This window comes from Pan troglodytes, chromosome 1 (genome assembly GCF_028858775.2).
Source record: "Pan troglodytes isolate AG18354 chromosome 1, NHGRI_mPanTro3-v2.0_pri, whole genome shotgun sequence".
Classification (NCBI taxonomy): Eukaryota; Metazoa; Chordata; class Mammalia; order Primates; family Hominidae; genus Pan; species Pan troglodytes.
The window spans coordinates 74,787,450-74,806,688 of record NC_072398.2 but is presented as its reverse complement, the minus strand read 5'-3'; the positions used below and the strand labels follow the sequence as shown (position 1 = coordinate 74,806,688).

Below are 19,239 nucleotides of genomic sequence, written 5' to 3'. Positions count from 1 at the left end.
TGATGAACTCCTTTAGTTTTTGTTTGTTGGGGAAAGTCTTTCTCTCTTTCATTTCTGCTGTACAGCTTTGCCAGGTATAGTATTCTTGAGGATTTCTTTTCTCTTTCAATATATTGAATATATTATTCCACTGTTTCCTCTCCTGCAAGGTATCTGCTGAGGAATCCACTTACAGTCTTATAAGGGCTCTTTTGTATGTGACAAGGTGCTTTTCTCCTGCCATTTTCATAATTCTCTCTTTGTCTTTGACTTTTGACAATTTAATTATACCATGCCCTTGTGTAGACTTTTCAGCCTGTTTGGAAATCTATGGGTCTCATAACTTTGACTGTCCTCTTCTTTTCCTAAATTTGGGATCTTTTCAGCCATTATTTCTTTATATAGATTTTTCAGTCTCTTTATCTGTCTCTTTTCCTTCGGATACTTCTGGAATGCTTATGTTGTTTTGCTCGATGGTGTTCCAGATATCCTGTAGACTTTCTTCACTCTTTGTTTGTTTGTTTTTGCTTCTCTAACTGGATAATTTTAAGTGACTCATCTTTGAGTTCACTGATTTTTTTATTCTTCTGCTTGGCCAAGTCTGCTGTTGAAGCATGCTATTAAATTTTTAAATTCAGTCATTGTATTCTTCAGCTTTATGATTTTTTGTAAAGAGGGTGCAGGGTCTCACTCTGTCACCCAGCCTGGAATGCAGTGGCACAATCATAGTTCACTGTAACTTCGAACTCCAGGGCTCAAGTGATGATCCCACCTTAGCCTCCCAAATAGCTAGAAAAACAGGCATGGGCCACCACACCCACCTAATTTTGTAAAAATAACTTTTGTAGAGACAGGGTCTTGCTATTTTGCTTAGGCTTGTCTTGAATTCCTGGTCTCAAGAGATCTTCTCACCTTGGCCTCCCAAAGTGGTAGGATTATAGGCATAAGCCACTGTGCCTAGCTGGATTTTAAAAATGGTTTTTATTACTTTGTTGAACTTATTTTGTTGATGTATTGTTTTTCTGATTAGTTTAGTTGTCTGTGTTTTCTTGTAGTTCACTGATTTTTAAGAGTATTATTCTAAATTCTTTGTTAGTTACATATCTTCATTTGTTTAGGGTCAGTTATTACAGCTTTATTAGTTTCCATTAGTGGTATCATGTTTCCCTGATTCTTTGTGATCCTCATATCATTGTATTAGTGTCTGCACAATTTAGGAAGTGATCACCTCTTCTAGCCTTTACATGTTCACTTTGGCAAGGAAAGATCTTTACTAGTCTGCCAAGCCTGGGCTTCTGGATGGGCTAGCTGGTAGCATATGCAGGTAAGTGAGGCTGGGGTCTCTGATCTGGTGGGGCTGCTGCCATTGCTCTAAGGTTGGGTGGAGCTCTCTTGTTGGGCAGGCCCACTGACTGGTATCTGAGGTCAAGTGGGACTGTTGGTTGGGCTTTGTAATTGCCTCTGGTTGGGTGAGGCTGCAGGCTGTGCCCCAAAGTTAGGCGGGGTTGCTGGCTGGGCTCTACAGCTGGATGGCATTACAGTCAGGTAGGGATACTGATTGGACTCCCTAATTGGTTGGGGCTGGAGGCTGTGCCCCACTATTTGATGTAGTCATTGGCTAGGCTCCCTGGTTGGGTGGGATTGCAGGTTATACTCTGGGCTGCTGGCTTGGTTCCCTGCCTGGGCATGGTTGCCATCTGTGCTTTGCAGCTGGGCTGGATTGCTGACTGGGAAACCTAGACACCCAGTACTGCCAACCATACTCCCTGGCCAGACTGGGTGCCAGGATTGCTCTGCAGGTGGGAGGAGCTGCTGCCCGGGCTCCTTGTCAGGTGAAGCTGTCAGCAGGGATGTGTGGTGCCGTTGCCAAGATACATGTGCTTGTTGCATGTGGTCTAGTCCTGACAATTCTCAATATTCTGTAGGAGAAGAGATATAATTTGGCCTTTTGGGAAGCACGCTGGAATATTGGCAAAGCTAGATGTTCACCTTGTGCTGCTGGTGAAACCATAGACTCAGCAAATCTCTCTTGGCATGAGGCTGTGTTGGCCTGGGGTAGTGGCAACATCATCAAATTGAAATTGCTCCACTTATACTTCCAATACAACTTTTCTAAGTTTTGTGCTTCTGGAATTTTTGCAAAGATGTTCTTGTACGTAGATAGTTGCTAGTTGGTATTTCTGTGATGGGGACTAGAGCTTGGGACCTCCTATTCTGCCATCTTGCTGATGTGATTCCTCAGAACACACATGTTTTTGATATTACTATAAATTGTATTCTTTAAATTTTAATTTTTTATTGTTTATTTTTAGAATACATAAAGACTTGATTTTTGTATATTAGCCATATTTCCTGCAACTTTGCTAAATTAACTTGTTTTCTTTTTCTTGGTTTTTTTTTTTTTGAGACTGAGTTTCGCTCCTGTTGCCCAGGCTGAAGTGCAATGGCGAGATCTCGGCTCACTGCAGCCTCTGCCTCCTGGTTTCAAGCGATTCTCCTGCATCAGCCTCCCGAGTAGCTGGGACTACAAGCATGTGCCACCACACCTGGCTAAGTTTTAATTTTTTGTAGAGATGGGTCTTGCTATGTTGCCCAGGCTGGTCTTGAACTCTTGGACTCAAGCAAGCCTCCCACTGCAGCCTTTTAAAATGCTGGGATTACAGGCATGAGCCACTGTGCCCAGCTCTTTTAGATTCTTAATGCTTTCTCTATATATTATCATGTTGTCTGCCAATAAAGGTAGTTTTCTATCTGAATGCCTATAAATTCTTTTTCTTCTCTTGCTTAGTTTTTTTCTTCCCCCTGTGAACAGTGTTGAAACTCTATCAAATATTTTTCTGCATCTTTGTGGTTTTTCCCCCTTTTTTTCTTATCAATATATTGAATTACATTGATTTTTTTTTAAACATTAAGCCAACCTTGCATTCCTTAGGAAAAGTCACCCTTGGTGATGATGGTATTCTTTTTATATATCACTTTATTGACCCAGTAATATATTTTAAAAATAATTTTTATGTCTATTTTTATGAGACATTGGTTTATAGTTTTCTTATAATGTCTTTGTTGGATTTTAGTGTTCATGTAGTATGGTACCTCAAAAAATGAGTTGGAAATTGTTTCTTCCTATATTTGCTGGGAGAATTTTTATAAGATTTGTATTATTTCTTCCTTAATTGTTGGATAGAGTTCACCAGTGAAACCATCTGGGCCTATAGTTTACTTTGTGGGAAGCCTTTTAAATCATGAATTTAATTTCTTTAGTAAATATTGGATTTATTCCATTTATTATTTTTTAAATTTCTTGAAATGTTGGTGATTTGTCTTTCAAGGAATGTTTCAATTTTATTTGGTCTATTGCACAAAATATTGACCTATTTTTTTAAACATCTATAGGGTTTGTAGGATCTTCCTTTATTCCTGACATTGGTTAATTTATTTGTTTTCTCCCTTTGTTTTAATCAGTCTAGGTAGAAGTCTGTAACTTATTGACATTTTCCCTCCAAAGAGCCAGATTTCGGGTGGTTTGATTTTCTTATTTTTTTTTCTGTTTTCTCTTCGGTTTATTCCCTTTGTTGTTTCATTATTTTTCCTGCTTTGGGTTTCACTTGTGTTTCTTTTTCTGGCTTCATGTGAAGATTAGATCATTTATTATTATTATTATTATTATTATTATTATTATTATTATTATTATTGACAGGGTCTTGCTCTGTCACCCAGGCTGGAGTGCAGTGGCACGACCATAGTTCACTGTAGTGTTGAACTCCTGGGCTCAAGCGAGTCTCCCATCTCTGCCTCCTGAGTAGCTAGGACTACAGGTACATGCCATCATGCTTGGCTTTTTATTTTTGTATGGATGGGGTGTTGCTATGTTGCTCAGGCTGGTCTCAAATTGCTCAAGCAGTTCTCCTGCCTTGGCCTCCCAAAGTGCTAGGATTACAGGTGTGGGCCATTGCACCTACCTAATCTTTTTTTTGTTTGTTTGTTTACTGCTTTTTTCCTAACACTTTTGTATTTCTAAGGTTCAAACCTTCCCTCTAACCACTGCTTTAGCTGCATTCCATGAACCTTAATATATTGTGTGTTCATTTTAATTATATTTGAAATATTTTCTAATTTCCCTTGTTATTTCTTTTGTGTCCTATGGGTCATTCAGAAGCATATTGTTTGATTTTCCAATATTTTTAGATTTTCCTTTTTTTTGCTATTGACTTCTGATTTAGTTTCATTTTGGTCACAGAGTATACTCTATATGATTTGAATTCTTTTAAACTGTTCAGACTTATTTTATGACTCAGCATATGGTCTACTGTGAATTTTTCAAAAGTACTTGTAAGGGATGTGTGCTCTGCGGTTGTTGAGTGGAGTATCCTATAAATGTCCATTATGTCAAGTTCTGTAATAAGATTTTCCTGTGATCTTTACTCAGTAGATCAACAATTTCTATGACTATTACTGTAAGCAACAGTAGTAATAGCCACTACTAATTATTTTTTAATTAGCTTACTACATACCATACCCTCTTCTAAGCACTTTACATGGATTAATTTGTGTAATCTTCAGTAATCTCTATTGAGGTGTAAGTGCCATTATTACCTCCATTCTCTGGATTTGTACTTAGGCACAGGTAGGTTATTAGGTGGTGGACCAGGAATTGAATCTAAGCAGTTTGACCCTAAAACTTACACATAAAATGTTTATGGGAAATGGAAAATTATGATAATCTAACACTAAAATTAGGATTTTTTTTTTTCCTGAAAACTTTTTTTCATGAACAGTAGTTTTTTTTGGTTATATTCTTCTTCAACTTGGTTTTCCTTACTTGCACCATCTTGATGCTGGTATCACTATTTAAATTAGTTATATGAAGAGTTTGTAAAGAAAATCTAAGGACTTGTAACATTGGAAACATTGACAGTGTACTTGCCCTTACTCCTTTAACAAAATAGGCTCTTGGCTGGTAAAATTCAGTGATTTATGATCCTGATCCATGAAGAGCACTCTGCTCATATGGGGTTATTTGAAAACTGTTTGCCAAAAAGATTTCTGCTCTAAAAGCCTTTCTAAATGAATGAACATTTGGTATTTTCTTGTTACATGCTAACTCCACTGGCTTAAAGCTTTGCTGGTTGTTAAAATGTCAACATCCCCAGGAAATAGGTCATAATAACTTTTACTAGTTGTATTGTCCTTATTGGTAGTGACTTTAATAAGATTCTTTCCTTTAGTCTAGGTTTTATTAGGGGTCAAGGTAAAGAAATGCAGAGGGCATTTCTACTTGAAGTGTCACTATATTGAGCAGGAAAGGCCAAAGTCCTGTATCACTTACAATTTCACTGAGATGCCGGTATTCATTTTAGAAATGATTTTCAATGTTTAGTTTAGTTTATTAAACACTTATTGAGTGCCTACAGTGTGGTAGGCATTATGCATTATGTGATAGGCATTATGCTATGTTGGGGATATTTGAATGAGTATTATCTATTCTCTGTTCTAAAACAGTAAACAATATACTGGTAAAAATGTTACAATACTAGATGATAATGGAACAATAGAAGTATATACATAGTTCAGAAGCAGCACTCACTAATCACCCTTATCACCCTTATTGGAGTTCAGTTAGACATCCTAGGTTTGTATCCAGTTTACTCTGGTGTATGTTTCACAGCTGTATAACCTTAGGCAAGATATTAGTAGTCTCTGAAATGGGGATTATAATTATGCCACCCCAAAAGATTGTCATAGTGAATAAATACTAATTCATTTAAGACCCTTAGAACAATGCTTGCTACCTGATAAACAACAAATATTAGTTATTATTGTTGTTAGTATTATTAATTGACTACCTGTTTGTCTTCTATCTAGTCTGTATTCCTTTTGGGCAGAGTCCTTTGTGTAGTCAGCCTAACATAAATGAATTAATGAATCAATGAATTGAAGAACTAATTCTGGTGGATAGGTCAGGTGTTTGAAGTGTGACAAAGCAAAGAAGGGTCAGTCAGAGACAATAGTTGGTTAACTTCATAAATCTCTGATTCAACATTGTATATTCAGGATTTGTGGGAAATCAGATATTGATGGAGCATCAGTGGACTTGGGTGGGCAATTACTCTGAACAGATAGATAGGTCATTACCATGTCAGGAATTTAGAGACTATCCTCAGGTACGGAGGAACCACTGAAGGGTTTTAACTTCTGAATGACTCTAGATTTTTAATTGAGAAAGGTCACTGTTACTACAGTGAAAAGGATATCGAGACTGGTAAATAAAAAGTAAGAAGGCTATTGTGGCCAAGATAAGAAATGATGATAGCCTCAAGAAAGGCAGTGGCAGTGAGGATGGTGGAAAAGACAAATTTGAGAGATGTTAGGGAAGTAAAGATAAACAAGATTTGGTGTCTGATTTCATGTGAGGTTGAGGGAAAGGAAGAAAGGTGTGATTATTTTCAGGTGACTGGGTGGTTGTTGATGCTCTTGATTGAGAGAGTTCCTGAAAGAAAAGTTTTGAGGTGATGAAAGGTAGTGAAGTTTTTGATACATTGAATTTTTTTTTTTTTCTTGAGACAGAGTCTCCCTCTGTAGCCCAGGCTGCAGTTCAGTAGTGTGATCTTGGCTCACTGCAACCTCTGTTTCCCGGGTTCAAGTGATTCTCCTGCCTCAGCCTCCTGGGTAGCTGGGACTACAGGTGCGTGCCACCATGCCCGGCTAATTTTTGTATTTTTAGTAGAGATGGGGTTTCACCGTGTTAGCCAAGATGGGCTCGATGTCCTGACCTCATGATCCGCCCACCTTGGCCTCCCAAAATGCTGGGATTGCAAGCATGAGCCACTGCGCCCGGACTTTTTTTTTTTTTTTTTTTTTTTTTGAGACAAAGTCTCACTGTTGTACATGCTGGAGTGGTGTGGCGCAGTCATAGCTAACTGCAGCCTTGAACTCCTGGTCTCAAGCAGTCCTTCTGCCTAGCTTCCCAAGTTGCTGGGACTACAGGTGTGTGCCACCACACCTGGCTAGTTTTTCTTTCTTTCTTTTTTTTGAAATGGAGTCTCACTCTGTCACCCAGGTCAGAGTGCAGTGGCGCCATGTCAGCTCACCGCAACCTCCGCCTCACGGGTTCAAGCGATTCTCTTGCCTCAGCCTCCCAGCAGCTGGGACTACAGGTGGCCACCACCACGCCTGGCTAATTTTTTTTGTATTTTTAGTAGAGACGGGGTTTCACTATGTTGGCCAGGCTGGTCTCAAACTCCTGACATTGTGATCCACCTGCCTCGGCCTCCCAAAGTGCTGGGATTACAGGCATGAGCCACCGCAGCCAGCCTTTTTTTTTTTTTTTTTTTTTGGTAGCAGTGGGGTCTCACTATGTTGTCCAGTCTAGTCTCAAACTCCTGAGCTCAAGTGATCCTCCCACCTTGGCCTCTCAAAGTCCTGGGACTATAGGTGTGAGCTACCAGAAGTGACCTGATAATGTTGAATTTATTGTTCCTGTGTGACTCCCAGGTAGAGATGTTTAGCAAGCAGTTGGATATTTGTAACCTAAGCTTGGGAAATAAAGATTTAAAAAGTGGTCAGTGTTGAGAATGATGAAAAGCAGTAGATGAAATCACCCAGAGCCTAAGTATTGAATGAGGAGTGAAGGCTAAGCCTTGGGAAACACAGACATTTAAAAAATTGGAGAGGAGGAGGATTGAGCCAAATAAATATAGAAGGATAACACAGATCTGGGGGTAAAATCATAAGAACATGATGTCAGGAAAGGCAAGAGAGGAAATAGTTTCCAGAAGGAGAGAATGCCTAAAGTATCAGTTACTGCAAGGAGCTTATTTAGGGATTTAATTGGTAAATAAGAGACAGTGTTCTTAAACTCTTAAGACTTGGACAATTTCTGAGGAATAGTGGGACAGAAGTCAGATTGCAGTTGATTTAGCGTTAGTTGATTTAACTCCCAGCTCTCTGTGCATCTGGAGACAAAAGAGATGCTGGGTACAAATCCAAAGTATTAGGATAGATTTTACTTTATTTTATGTAATTTACTCTCTTCTTGTACTTTTCCTGAGTTTGGAAGCCAAACTCTTCTGCTAGTGATACTACTGAATGAGCATTCCATTAAAATATGGACTCAAGTGTAAAAACTGCTTGTCGCCAACATTTATAGGAATTGCGTAACAGATATTTTAGAAGTTAATTTCTTCGGCAGATTTGGTGTAATTCAGAAATTATGCATCACTTGGTATTTTCTTTTTTTGTAATTTATTGAAGGTCTTTGAAGACAGCTGAAAGAAAAATGAGAATTTCAGAAAGTTCCCTTGCTTTCAATTTTATGTGCTTAACATGTCAATTCAAAGTTTTTTAAATGAGTTTTTAAGGACCCCAGTATAGAATTCATATTGGAAATACTCATAACTTTATGTTGATACCAGCTGTTGCTACTCTGATAAATTGCTTAAGAAATGATTTAATGGGCTATTATTTCTTCTCCTGTTACTGGAAATAAATGTCATGCATCTTTATCCATAAGGTGTTTAGTGACAGGATTCTTTGATAGGGAACTGATTATAATACAAATAAAAAACAAATACCTTTTAAAGTATTTGTTTTGTTTTGGTTTGCTTTGTTTTACCTTACATAATTTTTTGAATTATGGAATAATTCTATATTCTGCTGGTGATGTTTAGGCAAAACAATGATAAGACACCAGGCACATTTAGGTGCTACTACTTATTTCTGAGTATGTACTATATTGTATTGAAGTGAGTTGTAAGGGAGAAAACATTTCTTAGTGTCTTAGGTTTATGGCTAAGACTCCCTATAACAAAAGACAGAATAACAAGAGAAAAACATAGAAATTTATTTAAGTTTTACATGACATAGTGTTGCAGGTTTTCTTTAGTTCAGCTAAAGACGGGGTCCTTGTCTGTCCCACGCCACAGAAATTTAGGCTTGTAGATGGTTTGAAGGGTGAGTAAAGCAGGATTTTATTGGGTGAAAAGGAAGAAAAGGGGGAAGCAGGGACTCTCGCTAGGCCAGAGTGCTAGAGCGCCTCCCGCCGGCTCTTCAGATTCCAGGTTCCACACAGGAAGAGGAAGGGCCAGGTTCCTCCCGCTGCAAACAGGGCGAACTTCTCGAGTTCCACTCCAATGAGCATTATGGTTGGAGTTTTTCTGGGGCGGCCCTCGCACCTGGCTGTCTCATTCCCCTCTCTAAAGAAGTATATCTAACTGCTGTTAGATTAAGGATAAGGACTAAGACCGATCTTAACTGCTTCCTGCTGATAGGGGGCGCTGTTTTGGGGGAAATGGCAGAGCTCCCTCAGAGACCTATCTAAGGGTTTCCAGCAGAAGGGGCCATCGTCAGAGGCTCTGGTTGCATGATTGTTTGGAGTTTGATGGCCTGAAGGCAAGAATAGACAAACCGGGTTATTAGAAGACATATATCAAAATGAAACAAGGGCACAGGTAAGGGCAGCTCAAAAATCCCAAGGCCGGAGGGCAAAAGCCTGACTGGCAAAAACACTTTACCCTTTTACTGGCATGTTGGGTTTTTGGGTTCCCTTTCCCTGAGGCCAATCCTAAGCCAACCAGTGTAAGGGCTGGGAAATTAACTCTTTCCAGTTTGGAGGATGCATCCGAGGGACGTGTCCCATAGTACAGAGACACAATTACCTATCGGTGAAGAGAGGACAGAGGAGAAAAAAGGAAAAAAGAGGGTGCCTTTTAAAGGACTCCTAGGGGTCCAGGGTGTATTTTAAAGGGGAACAGACTGAAGATAAATGGCTACCCATCTAGAAAGAGGGGAGCAGGCGTCCCTGGTTCCCTTCTCTTCCTAGCAGATACCCAGGGTACCTGAGGGAGAGAGGGAAGAGCGCCCTCTTTCCGTCTTCTGTCCTTGCATCCCCGAGTTCTGGTGACCTTGACAGGTGCCACCATGAGTACCAAAGCTGCTTGCACTCATGAAGCAGGGGGACCTGAGAATTGGAATTATCTGCTCTCACCTATGTCTCTTTCTCACCTACTGTCAGTAGCCTTGGAGTTCCCTAGACCTGATTTATGCCATGGATACTGATGTGGCCTTTATCCAAATAGGAAGCTTGGGCTTGGCTTAATAGGAAGGAATCAGCCACACTTACCTGCGCTGTGCCTTTTAACTTCCCTTATTGTCTGCCTTTGGATCCTTCAGATCCAATTTTCTTTCCTATGGCTTTGACCCAAAATTTGGAATTGAGTCTGGGGCAGAAATGTGTCTTAAGGGGATTGAATGGACTCCTTATCATAAGCCAAATGCTAAGGTTAAACTGTGGAACTGAGTCCTCCTCCAACAAGGGAGAGGAAAGGATGTCTTGTGACACACCCAGATAACTGGTGCTAAGATTTGGGTACATGGTGCCTGGCTTTGTTTACCTCCCTTGGTCTTACTTTCCCAAAAGGAAACCTCTGAGTGATGAGCATCCTATTTATTCCCATCATCTGGCAGGATTTGCAGGATAATTGCTCAGAACTAGAATATTGATCCAGACTTGTACATTACCCATCCCTTTTGTTCTTTCTGAGCTGCAGCCGGAAATTGCTGGTTAGTTCACAGGAACAAGCAGGGTTAGTCTAAAATGTAGGTGAAAACTTAAAAACAACTAATGAGTTTAGAATTTAATGGCAAATATAAGTTTTGAAACGTGATTTCTCTCTGTCTAGTCCTCATGTTAAAAAACAAATCGTCATAGGACTGAGTGGTTTGCAAAATAGACTTTAGTTTTATACTTGGCCTGATTATTTGCATAAAGTGCAGCAAGAATAATTATTTCTACATAGGCCTTTTGGATTGGTTTTGATGGAAGTTTGTTCCATAAGGAATCTCAGATAAGACCTTTTAAGTCTGAGCCTAATCATGGGTTTGTATCCTCAAATACCTGTGAGTTGGGTGATTCTCTCCTCTTAGGGTCCCAAGATAAACTTGGAGCTCCTGGACCTGTTAGCAAGTGACATTCTTTACTGACCACAGGTCAGGAACTCTGTACAGGGACTGTGTAGACAAGGGTAGGTGGCCAGTTTCTCACTGGGCTTTTATGGGCTCTGCAATTTGAGATTGACTCAGCCTCGGTAAAATAACCACTTTCTCCAATTGTGCTCTGTTGCAAAAGAAAAATGAATTCTTACTGCACTGATGCAAACAGCTATATTGCCATAAGAAGGCTCACAGATAGTTTTCAAATTCTGGCGGAACCAGGCAGAGAGAAACAAACATGCTCCAAATCTTGATCATAGGAATATACCTTACTCAATTATTAAAGGCCATAAATAGTTCAAAATAAGTTTCCTTGACTCTGAAAAACAAAGCAAGGATCAGCAGTATTCCAAGTAAAAGTCAAAAACGTTGCTTTGGCTTTCTGAGTTCAGTGCATTTAGTTAACTCTTGTTTTGCTTGATATTCATGAATATTTCAGCTCTTCATGAGTCCTGTACATTTTCCTTTATTAAAATGTTACAGTCTCCAAAGTTATCAGAAGTCTGTGTTTGAGAGTGACTGTTAAAGTTCTATAGCTTATTATAAACCGTCTTTTGAAAAGGATTAAAATAAGACAACAATTGTCTGTGAGTAGCAAAATACCCAGGGTAGTTACAGTTAGAAACACAATTGACAAATAAGTGTGGTTATTTCTGTGGTTTATGATAACTTAACATTGATTATGGTTGACAGCATATACTTAGACATTAGAATTTTAGAAATCCCTTATGATTTTTGAACATATATTATCATTATTCACAAAAATATAACCCAAAGAAGACAGAACATCATTTTGGCAATCCCATGTACCTAAACATGTCAAATAATCCTGTTTACCTCTCTTTTTCTGGACACTTCAGGGTCCCCTGAAGTATTCGAAAAGCCAGGTGCTGGCTGGGAGTGGTGGCTCATGCCTGTAATCCCAGCACTTTGGGAGGCCGAGGCTGGTGAATCACCTGAGGTCGGGAGTTTGAGACCAGCCTGGCCAACGTGGAGAAACTCCATCTCTACTAAAAATACAAAATTAGCAGGTTGTGGTGGCGCATGCCTGTAATCCCAGCTACTTGGGAGGCTGAGGCAGGAGAATCCCTTGAACTTGGCGGTGGGGCGGAGGTTGCAGTGAGCCGAGATTGTGCCATTGCACTCCACCCTGGGTAACAAGAGTGAAACTCCATCTCAAAAAAAAAAAAAAAGTGAGGTGCCAGGGAACACGGTTTTGAAACTGAAGTTTGATTTTGGGAAGGCTGTTAAATGTTCAAGGTTTAAAATACTTGAAGCCAGGCCTGGTGGCTTATGCCTGTATTCCTAGCACTTTGGGAGGCCGAGGTGGGTGAAACCCCATCTCTACTAAAAATACAAAAATTAGCTAGGCATGGTGGTGGGTGCCTGTAATCACAGCTACTTGGGAGGCTGAGGCAGAGAATTGCTTCAACCTGGGAGGAAGAGGTTTCAGTGAGCCAAGATGGCGCCACTGCACTCCAGCCTGGGTGACAGAGTGAGACTCTATCTCAAATGAATGAATGAATGAATGAATCAATGTCTGAGAACTGAATGACAAGAAGGAACTCACCATAGTGACACAGGATTTTTCTTGGTCACTTTGCCAGTCGGAGACCTCTGGTTGGTAACGCCCCTGTCCGGGCTTTGCTGGGCCTGGGTTCATCACAGGAGATGCCCCACACTTGGCCTGCCAGTTCATGCCCGGTCTGCAGTTTGTCATGGATCCCACGGCCACTGCGACTGTGTATTCAACCTCTGGTTGGAGGTGGGGTGTGAGCGAGCAAGTGTGGGGTCTGGCCAGTTGTTCCAAGTGCTGACACAGAAGCAGGCTTTGTGCAGTGCTTGTTGCTGGACTAGGCATGTCTCAAGCCCACTCCTGTGATGGTCTCTGATGTCCAGATAGAGGACACAGCACCCAGGCAGGGGTGCTGTGACTCCGAAGCCCCTGAGGGGGTGTTACAGCATGCTAATTAGCTCAAGGGGCTGAAAGAGCTGTTAACACACTGCCATCTGGAATGGATGGCGGTGTGTTAACCACTCTTTCAGCCCCTTGCCCCAGTTTGGCCTGTGGCTGCAGGCCTGGCTCAGCCCCATTGCTGCTTTCTGTTGTGTGGGGCAGCTGCCCTCTGCCAGCAGAGGGCAGAGGGCCACAATGTTACAGCCTTCTGTGTACCCAGTTTCAGTGGGTCCTGAGTTCTTGTCCCATGACCAAGAAGAATAGGATCACGCTGAGAATTGAAGAGTGAGGAAGGTGGAGAATTTAATTGAGCAATGAAACAGATCTCAGCAGAGAGGGGACACGAGGGTGGTCCCCTACCCAAAGTCAGGTGGCCTCTCTCCCATTGTGGCTGGGTCCAGGGCTTTTATGGGCTCAGATTGGGGAGTGTATGCTGATTGGTTTGTGAGTATGCAAAAAGATTAAAACAAAGGCAACACTCAAAGTTGGGCATGACAGTGTAAAAAGTTAATTAGGGAAGGGGAGGTATATGTAAAATAGGCGAAGGCTGGGGATCAATCAGAGGAAAGTGTGCCAAATGGGAAGACAGATTCTCAGTCCAGTTTGTGGATTTGACTTGTAACTTGTCTTTCAGGCTTTAAACTGCCTTTTGGCTTGAAGGTGGGGTTTCACTGGGGACCTGCCCCTGTCTGCCTAGGATTTGTCTGCCTCCTGCCACTGTCAATATAAAGATCCAGGGAAAGACTTTTCAAAGGAACAGCTAATGTAAAAGTTCTAAGATACGGACAAGCTTGGATTGTTGTTAGGATTGAATTCTTGCTATCCTTATTGTTATTACCATAGTAATTATTTTTGCAGGATTTCCAGAGTAGTGGTAGATTAGGACACAGAAGCCACTTTTGCTGCTTCATTATTCCTGAACATTACTTGCATATTGTACTATAGGTTAGACTCTCTCATGCCTCATAGTGTTACATCAACAGCACAAAATGATAACAAGAAATAACACTTGTTATTACTGTGTGCTGAGCATTTTTCTAAATACTTTACTTGCTTTTTGTGTCTGGCTTGGGACAGAATTTGGATTCAGAAAAGAGAGAGGTCTCAAGAAACAAGAGAGGAAGGAAAGTTAGAATGAATTGAGAGGAGCCATAATGGTAAAAAGACATGAAATAGTACTTCAGGTGAAGAGTTAAGGAGGAGCAGAAACTTTTCTCTTGATAAATCTGTTTTCCACGTGCCAACTTCCTGTTTTTTATTTTCAGGCAAGAGATAGTTTGGAGGGAAGAGGCTTGCCCATAAGAAAAGGATAGGCTTCAGGTCAGGACAGGAGTTAGCTGTTCTCAGAAGTTTCTATGACTTGACTTTCGATACAGGGAAGTAAGCTACTTTTTTGATCTGTGCTAAGTGTAGGTTTGATATTAAAATATCAAATGTTTTCTTGCCCTCTCCTCCAAATATCTTCTTTGCTTTTGAGTGCCTTGACATTCCTTTAAGTTGGAGACAAAACTTTTAATCAACTATTAAAGTTAAAAAGCATAAAAGGAAAATTCCTATTTGAAGATGCATGTTGGTTTAAACCTACTTAAATCAAAGTATGATCAGTCAGTAAATAACCAAAAGTAACCAAATAATAAGAATAACTATTCTAACTGCAGAAAGATGAAAATTAACAAGGTTGTGGAGTACTTACAAAGTTGTGAGAAGATCTCTGTCGGGGGCATTTTCTTTTTTTTTTAACTTAGTGCTTCTGATTAGCATTGGCGTTCTTTACTGTCACCTCTGCAGAGGTAAATAGAAGCTGCTTGGAAGTGTATTTTTTTTCATGTGATTTAATGTATCTGTAGCTTAGTGAGAATATTTGATTCTGTTACATGTTTTATATAGACATTCTTGTTGAAAATAACAGGTCTTGTAGGCAATGGTTCTCAATTCAGCTTTGCATCAGATTAACTTGTGAACCTTAAAAAAAAAAATCCAGATCCCTAAATCCTGCCCTAAGGATTAGGCATTAGTGTTTAAAATATAAAAAGCCTCAGGTCTGGTTTCCTCATTTATAGCCACTGTTGAGACTTGTAACTTTAGAGAATTTATAGAGATATCAGCATATTGTACTTTGTATTTAATATTTGATGATGGCATGCCATATTGAAAAAGGTTTTAGAATTTATTTGCGTAAATGTGATGAATCTTTGTAATGTGACTTAGCCAACCCACATTTATTGAGCTCCTGTTTACATGTTGCTAAGCTGTAATGAATGCTAATACGAACCAGGCAATTTTCTTTACAAATACAGATTGATTTTTTAGTTATCTAAAATATGTGAATATTGGGAACAAGTAGTGTATTTTAATAAAAATACACTTATTTGAAACTCAGTTTTTAGGTGCAATATTTAGATTCTATATGAGATCAAAGTAGTTCAGATTCTGCTTGTATAGGAAACTAAGTGCAGATGAAATATTTTACCACTATTGTACAATTTTGTACTACAACATCAGAGTTGAGTTGTTTATACAAAACATTTGTCAACTTCTGAGAAAGACAGTTATATTGTTTGTAAATAAGAACAGTTTTATTTCCAATCTGTATACTTTTTCTTGCCGTAATGCACTGGACAGGGCTTCCATGGGATGTTGAATGAGAGTGGTGACAGTGGACTTTCTTCCTTCTTTCTCCATCTCAGGGGGAAATTATTCAGCCTTATACCTTTAAACATAGTGTTACTTGTAGATTTTTCTTAGATACTCTTTATCAGGTTGAGGAAACGTGCTTGTATTACTTGTTTACTGAGCATTTTTAACATGAATGAATGCTGAATTTTCTCAAATGCCCTTTATTTTGATTATGACATTAATTGATATGAACATAAGGTCTTTCTTCTTTAGTCTATTAATATAGTGGATTATGCTGATTGATTTTTCCAATGTTGAACCAGCTTGGCATTCCCCAACTAAATCCTATTGGTTGTGATGTATTTTGTATGTGTATATGTATAAAATTTGTAATTTGGTTTATATATATTTGATTTGAAATATATTTGAATATATATTTATTTGAAATTGTTTTATGTATATGTATAAAATGATTTGATTTGCTAATATATATAATTTATAATTTGATTAGCAAATTAAATCCATATATATTTATATATGTAACCCACATATATATTTTTATACATATAACAAATATATCTTTAACAAAAAATATAACATCTATATCTGTGGCTACCTATCAGGGATGGGTATAATATAGGAAGGCATATTGGTATGCATGTGGTTCCCCAACTGTATACAGTTGTAAAAAATCTTTGAGCTATATAGTTTAGGTTTGTGTAAGGTAGTCAGTTAAGAGTCTAGCATCACTTGCTTATCTGTCTGTCCTAGAACCTCTGGTGTCTCAGGTTTTTCTGATGAAAAGAAATTGAGTTCTCCAAAAATAATTAGTAGGTTTCATCATATTAGTTAAAAATAATACTAGAGGAACATAAATTTAGAATATCCTGTGAAGGACAGTGCACCTTAAAAGTTTTCAGAACCTTAGACATGCTGTAGATCAAACACAACATGCCATTCTTCATTGCAGCTCTTTTGAATGCATTATTTAAATACTATCTTTCAATGTTTCCTTCAGATTTCTAATATTTAAATATACTGTTATGTTTTTCTCAGTCTGAGGGAAAAGGCCATACCAATGCTGGAGATGCAATATATGAGGTGGTGAGTCTACAGCGAGAGTCTGACAAGGAGGAACCAGTCACTCCTACTAGTGGAGGGGGTCCAATGTCACCCCAGGATGATGAAGCAGAAGAGGGTAAGAAGTTGGACTTACTCAGTTTATTCTGTCTGTATAGCTGCTTTACTTACAATCTTCAGAGGAGGTGTGTGTGTTGTGGGGAGAAGTGGTGGTTATTCCTAACCTCTGTTACCCTTAGGCCAAATTCTACAAGATGCAGAAAAGAATTTGGTTCATTTGGTTCCTAAGTTGCATAGTCCCCAGTGCCACTTTTGCAACTATTTAAATTTGACAGCATCACTTGGCTGCTGTTGTTTTCTGTTTTATTTCAATTATTTTTATTATTTATTTTTTTGAGATAGAGTCTCCCCTGTCACCCAGGTTGGAGTGCAGTGGAAAATCTCGGCTCACTGCAACCTCTGCCTCCCGGGTTCAAACAATTCTCCTGCCTCAGCCTCCTGAGTAGCCAGATACAGGTGTGCGCCACCATGCTTGGCTACTTTTTTTTGTATTTTTAGTAGAGATGGGGTTTTACCATGTTGGCCAGGCTTGTCTCAAACTCCTGACCTCAAGTAATCTGCCCGCCTCAGCCTACCAAAGTGCTGGGATTACAGGCGTGAGCCACTGCACCTGCCCTCAATTGATTTTTAAAATTTTTTAGTTGTAATTATAGCCTTTTTTTCTATTTTATTCTTTGCATATATATATATATTTTTTAATACTTTAAGTTCTAGGGTACATGTGCACAACGTGCAGGTTTGTTACATATGTATACATGTGCCATGTTGGTGTGCTGCACCCATTAACTCGTCATTTATATTAGGTATCTCTCCTAATGCTATCCCTCCCCCCTCCTCCCACCCCATAACAGGCCGCAGTGTGTGATGTTCCCTTCCTGTGTCCAAGTGTTCTCATTGTTCACTTCTCACCTATGAGTGAGAACATGCGGTGTTTGGTTTTTTGCCCTTGCAATAGTTTGCTGAGAATGATGGTTTCCAGCTTCATCCATGTCCCTACAAAGGACATGAACTCATCCTTTTTTATGGCTGCATAGTATTCCATGGTGTATATGTGCCACATTTTCTTAATCCAGTCTATCATTGTTGGACATTTGGGTTGGTTCCAAGTCTTTGCTATTGTGAGTAGTGCTGCAATAAACGTACGTGTGCACGTGTCTTTATAGCAGCATGATTTATAATCCTTTGGGTATATACCCAGTAATGGGATGGCTGGGTCAAATGGTATTTCTAGTTCTAGATCCTTGAGGAATCGCCACACTGACTTCCACAATGGTTGAACTAGTTTACAGTGCCACCAACAGTGTAAAAGTGTTCCTATTTCTCCACGTCTTCTCCAGCACCTGTTGTTTCCTGACTTTTTAACAATCGCCATTCTAACTGGTGTGAGATGGTATCTCATTGTGGTTTTGATTTGCATTTCTCTGATGGCCAGTGATGATGAGCATTTTTTCATGTGTCTGTTGGCTGCATAAATATCTTCTTGAAGTATTTAATGAGAAGTTTCAAATGATCTCCTGTGACTTTAGAATTTTCATGATTGTTACGTCATGTCCTGTTTCTCATTTGACATCATTCAATTCTTGTTTTTTTTGTTGCTGTACCCCTTACCTCTGCTTTTTTTGGAAATAGTGGGGTATCTGCTCTATTTACTACATGGTTGCTGCTGAGCGATAACTGACCTCACAAAAAGCACACATCATATGGCTCTGTGCTCAATACTCTTTTTATACAAACTAGAGCTAAATGACAGATGTTTACTTTAAGACCTTGTATCATGTGCTTCTAGGGCATGGTTTATTAATAGTAAATTTCTTAATTTTTATTATCTTTGAAAAAAGCATCTTAGAATTCTCAGTCTTGCTTCTGTATGAAGCTATTTTTTTCTATGATTGCCATAAACATAATAATTATTTTTAGCTAATATTTATTTAGTGCTTACTATATGCTAAGAACATTCCAAGTATTTCAAATATGTTAACTTATTTGAGTCTTACAATCCTATGAATACTCTTATTAACTTGGTTTTAAGGATGAGAAACTGAGACACAGAGAGCATCATCACTTGCTAAGCTCACTCAGCTCAAAGTGACAAAGCTGAGATCTGATTCCAGGCTATCTGACTTTAAGATTTGTACTTGTAACTATGACATTATTCGGTCAAGTTAGCCAGTTGACTAAAACATGAGAACAACTCACTTTTAAAACTAAGGTAAAATTAACATAACATGAAAATAACATGAAAACTTAAGCATGTACAACTCAGTGGCATTTTAGTACATTCACAATTTTGGGCAACCATCACCTCTATCTAGTTCTTAAACATTTTCGTCATCCAAGAGGAAATATTATACCTATTAAGCAGTCACTCCCTGTTCTCCCCTTTCCCTTCCCCCTGGCAGCCACTAATCTGCTTTCTATCTCTATGGCTTTACCTATTTTGCATAATTCATATAAATGGAATCATACAAAATGTGACTTTTTGTGTCTGGCTTCTTTCACTTAGCACAGTGTTTTCTGAGCATATTGTTTCATCTACATTGATACATGATATAGCAGGTGTC

General features: G+C 39.2%; 1 protein-coding gene across 35 annotated transcripts in view; it reads left to right on the top strand.

The window, feature by feature from the left end:
- RABGAP1L (RAB GTPase activating protein 1 like) overlaps window positions 1-19,239 on the top strand; it is an 831,104-nt gene that overhangs the window by 122,631 nt on the left and 689,234 nt on the right. For all 35 annotated transcript variants that reach the window (XR_010157113.1, XR_010157108.1, XR_010157115.1 and 32 more), the window contains one exon: window positions 16,595-16,736. Coding sequence is in view for 29 of the 35 variants with exons in the window: in XM_054673497.1 (XP_054529472.1) it covers window positions 16,595-16,736 (142 nt within the window). In the remaining 6 variants the exon portion in view is untranslated. The remainder of the gene's footprint in view (window positions 1-16,594; window positions 16,737-19,239) is intronic.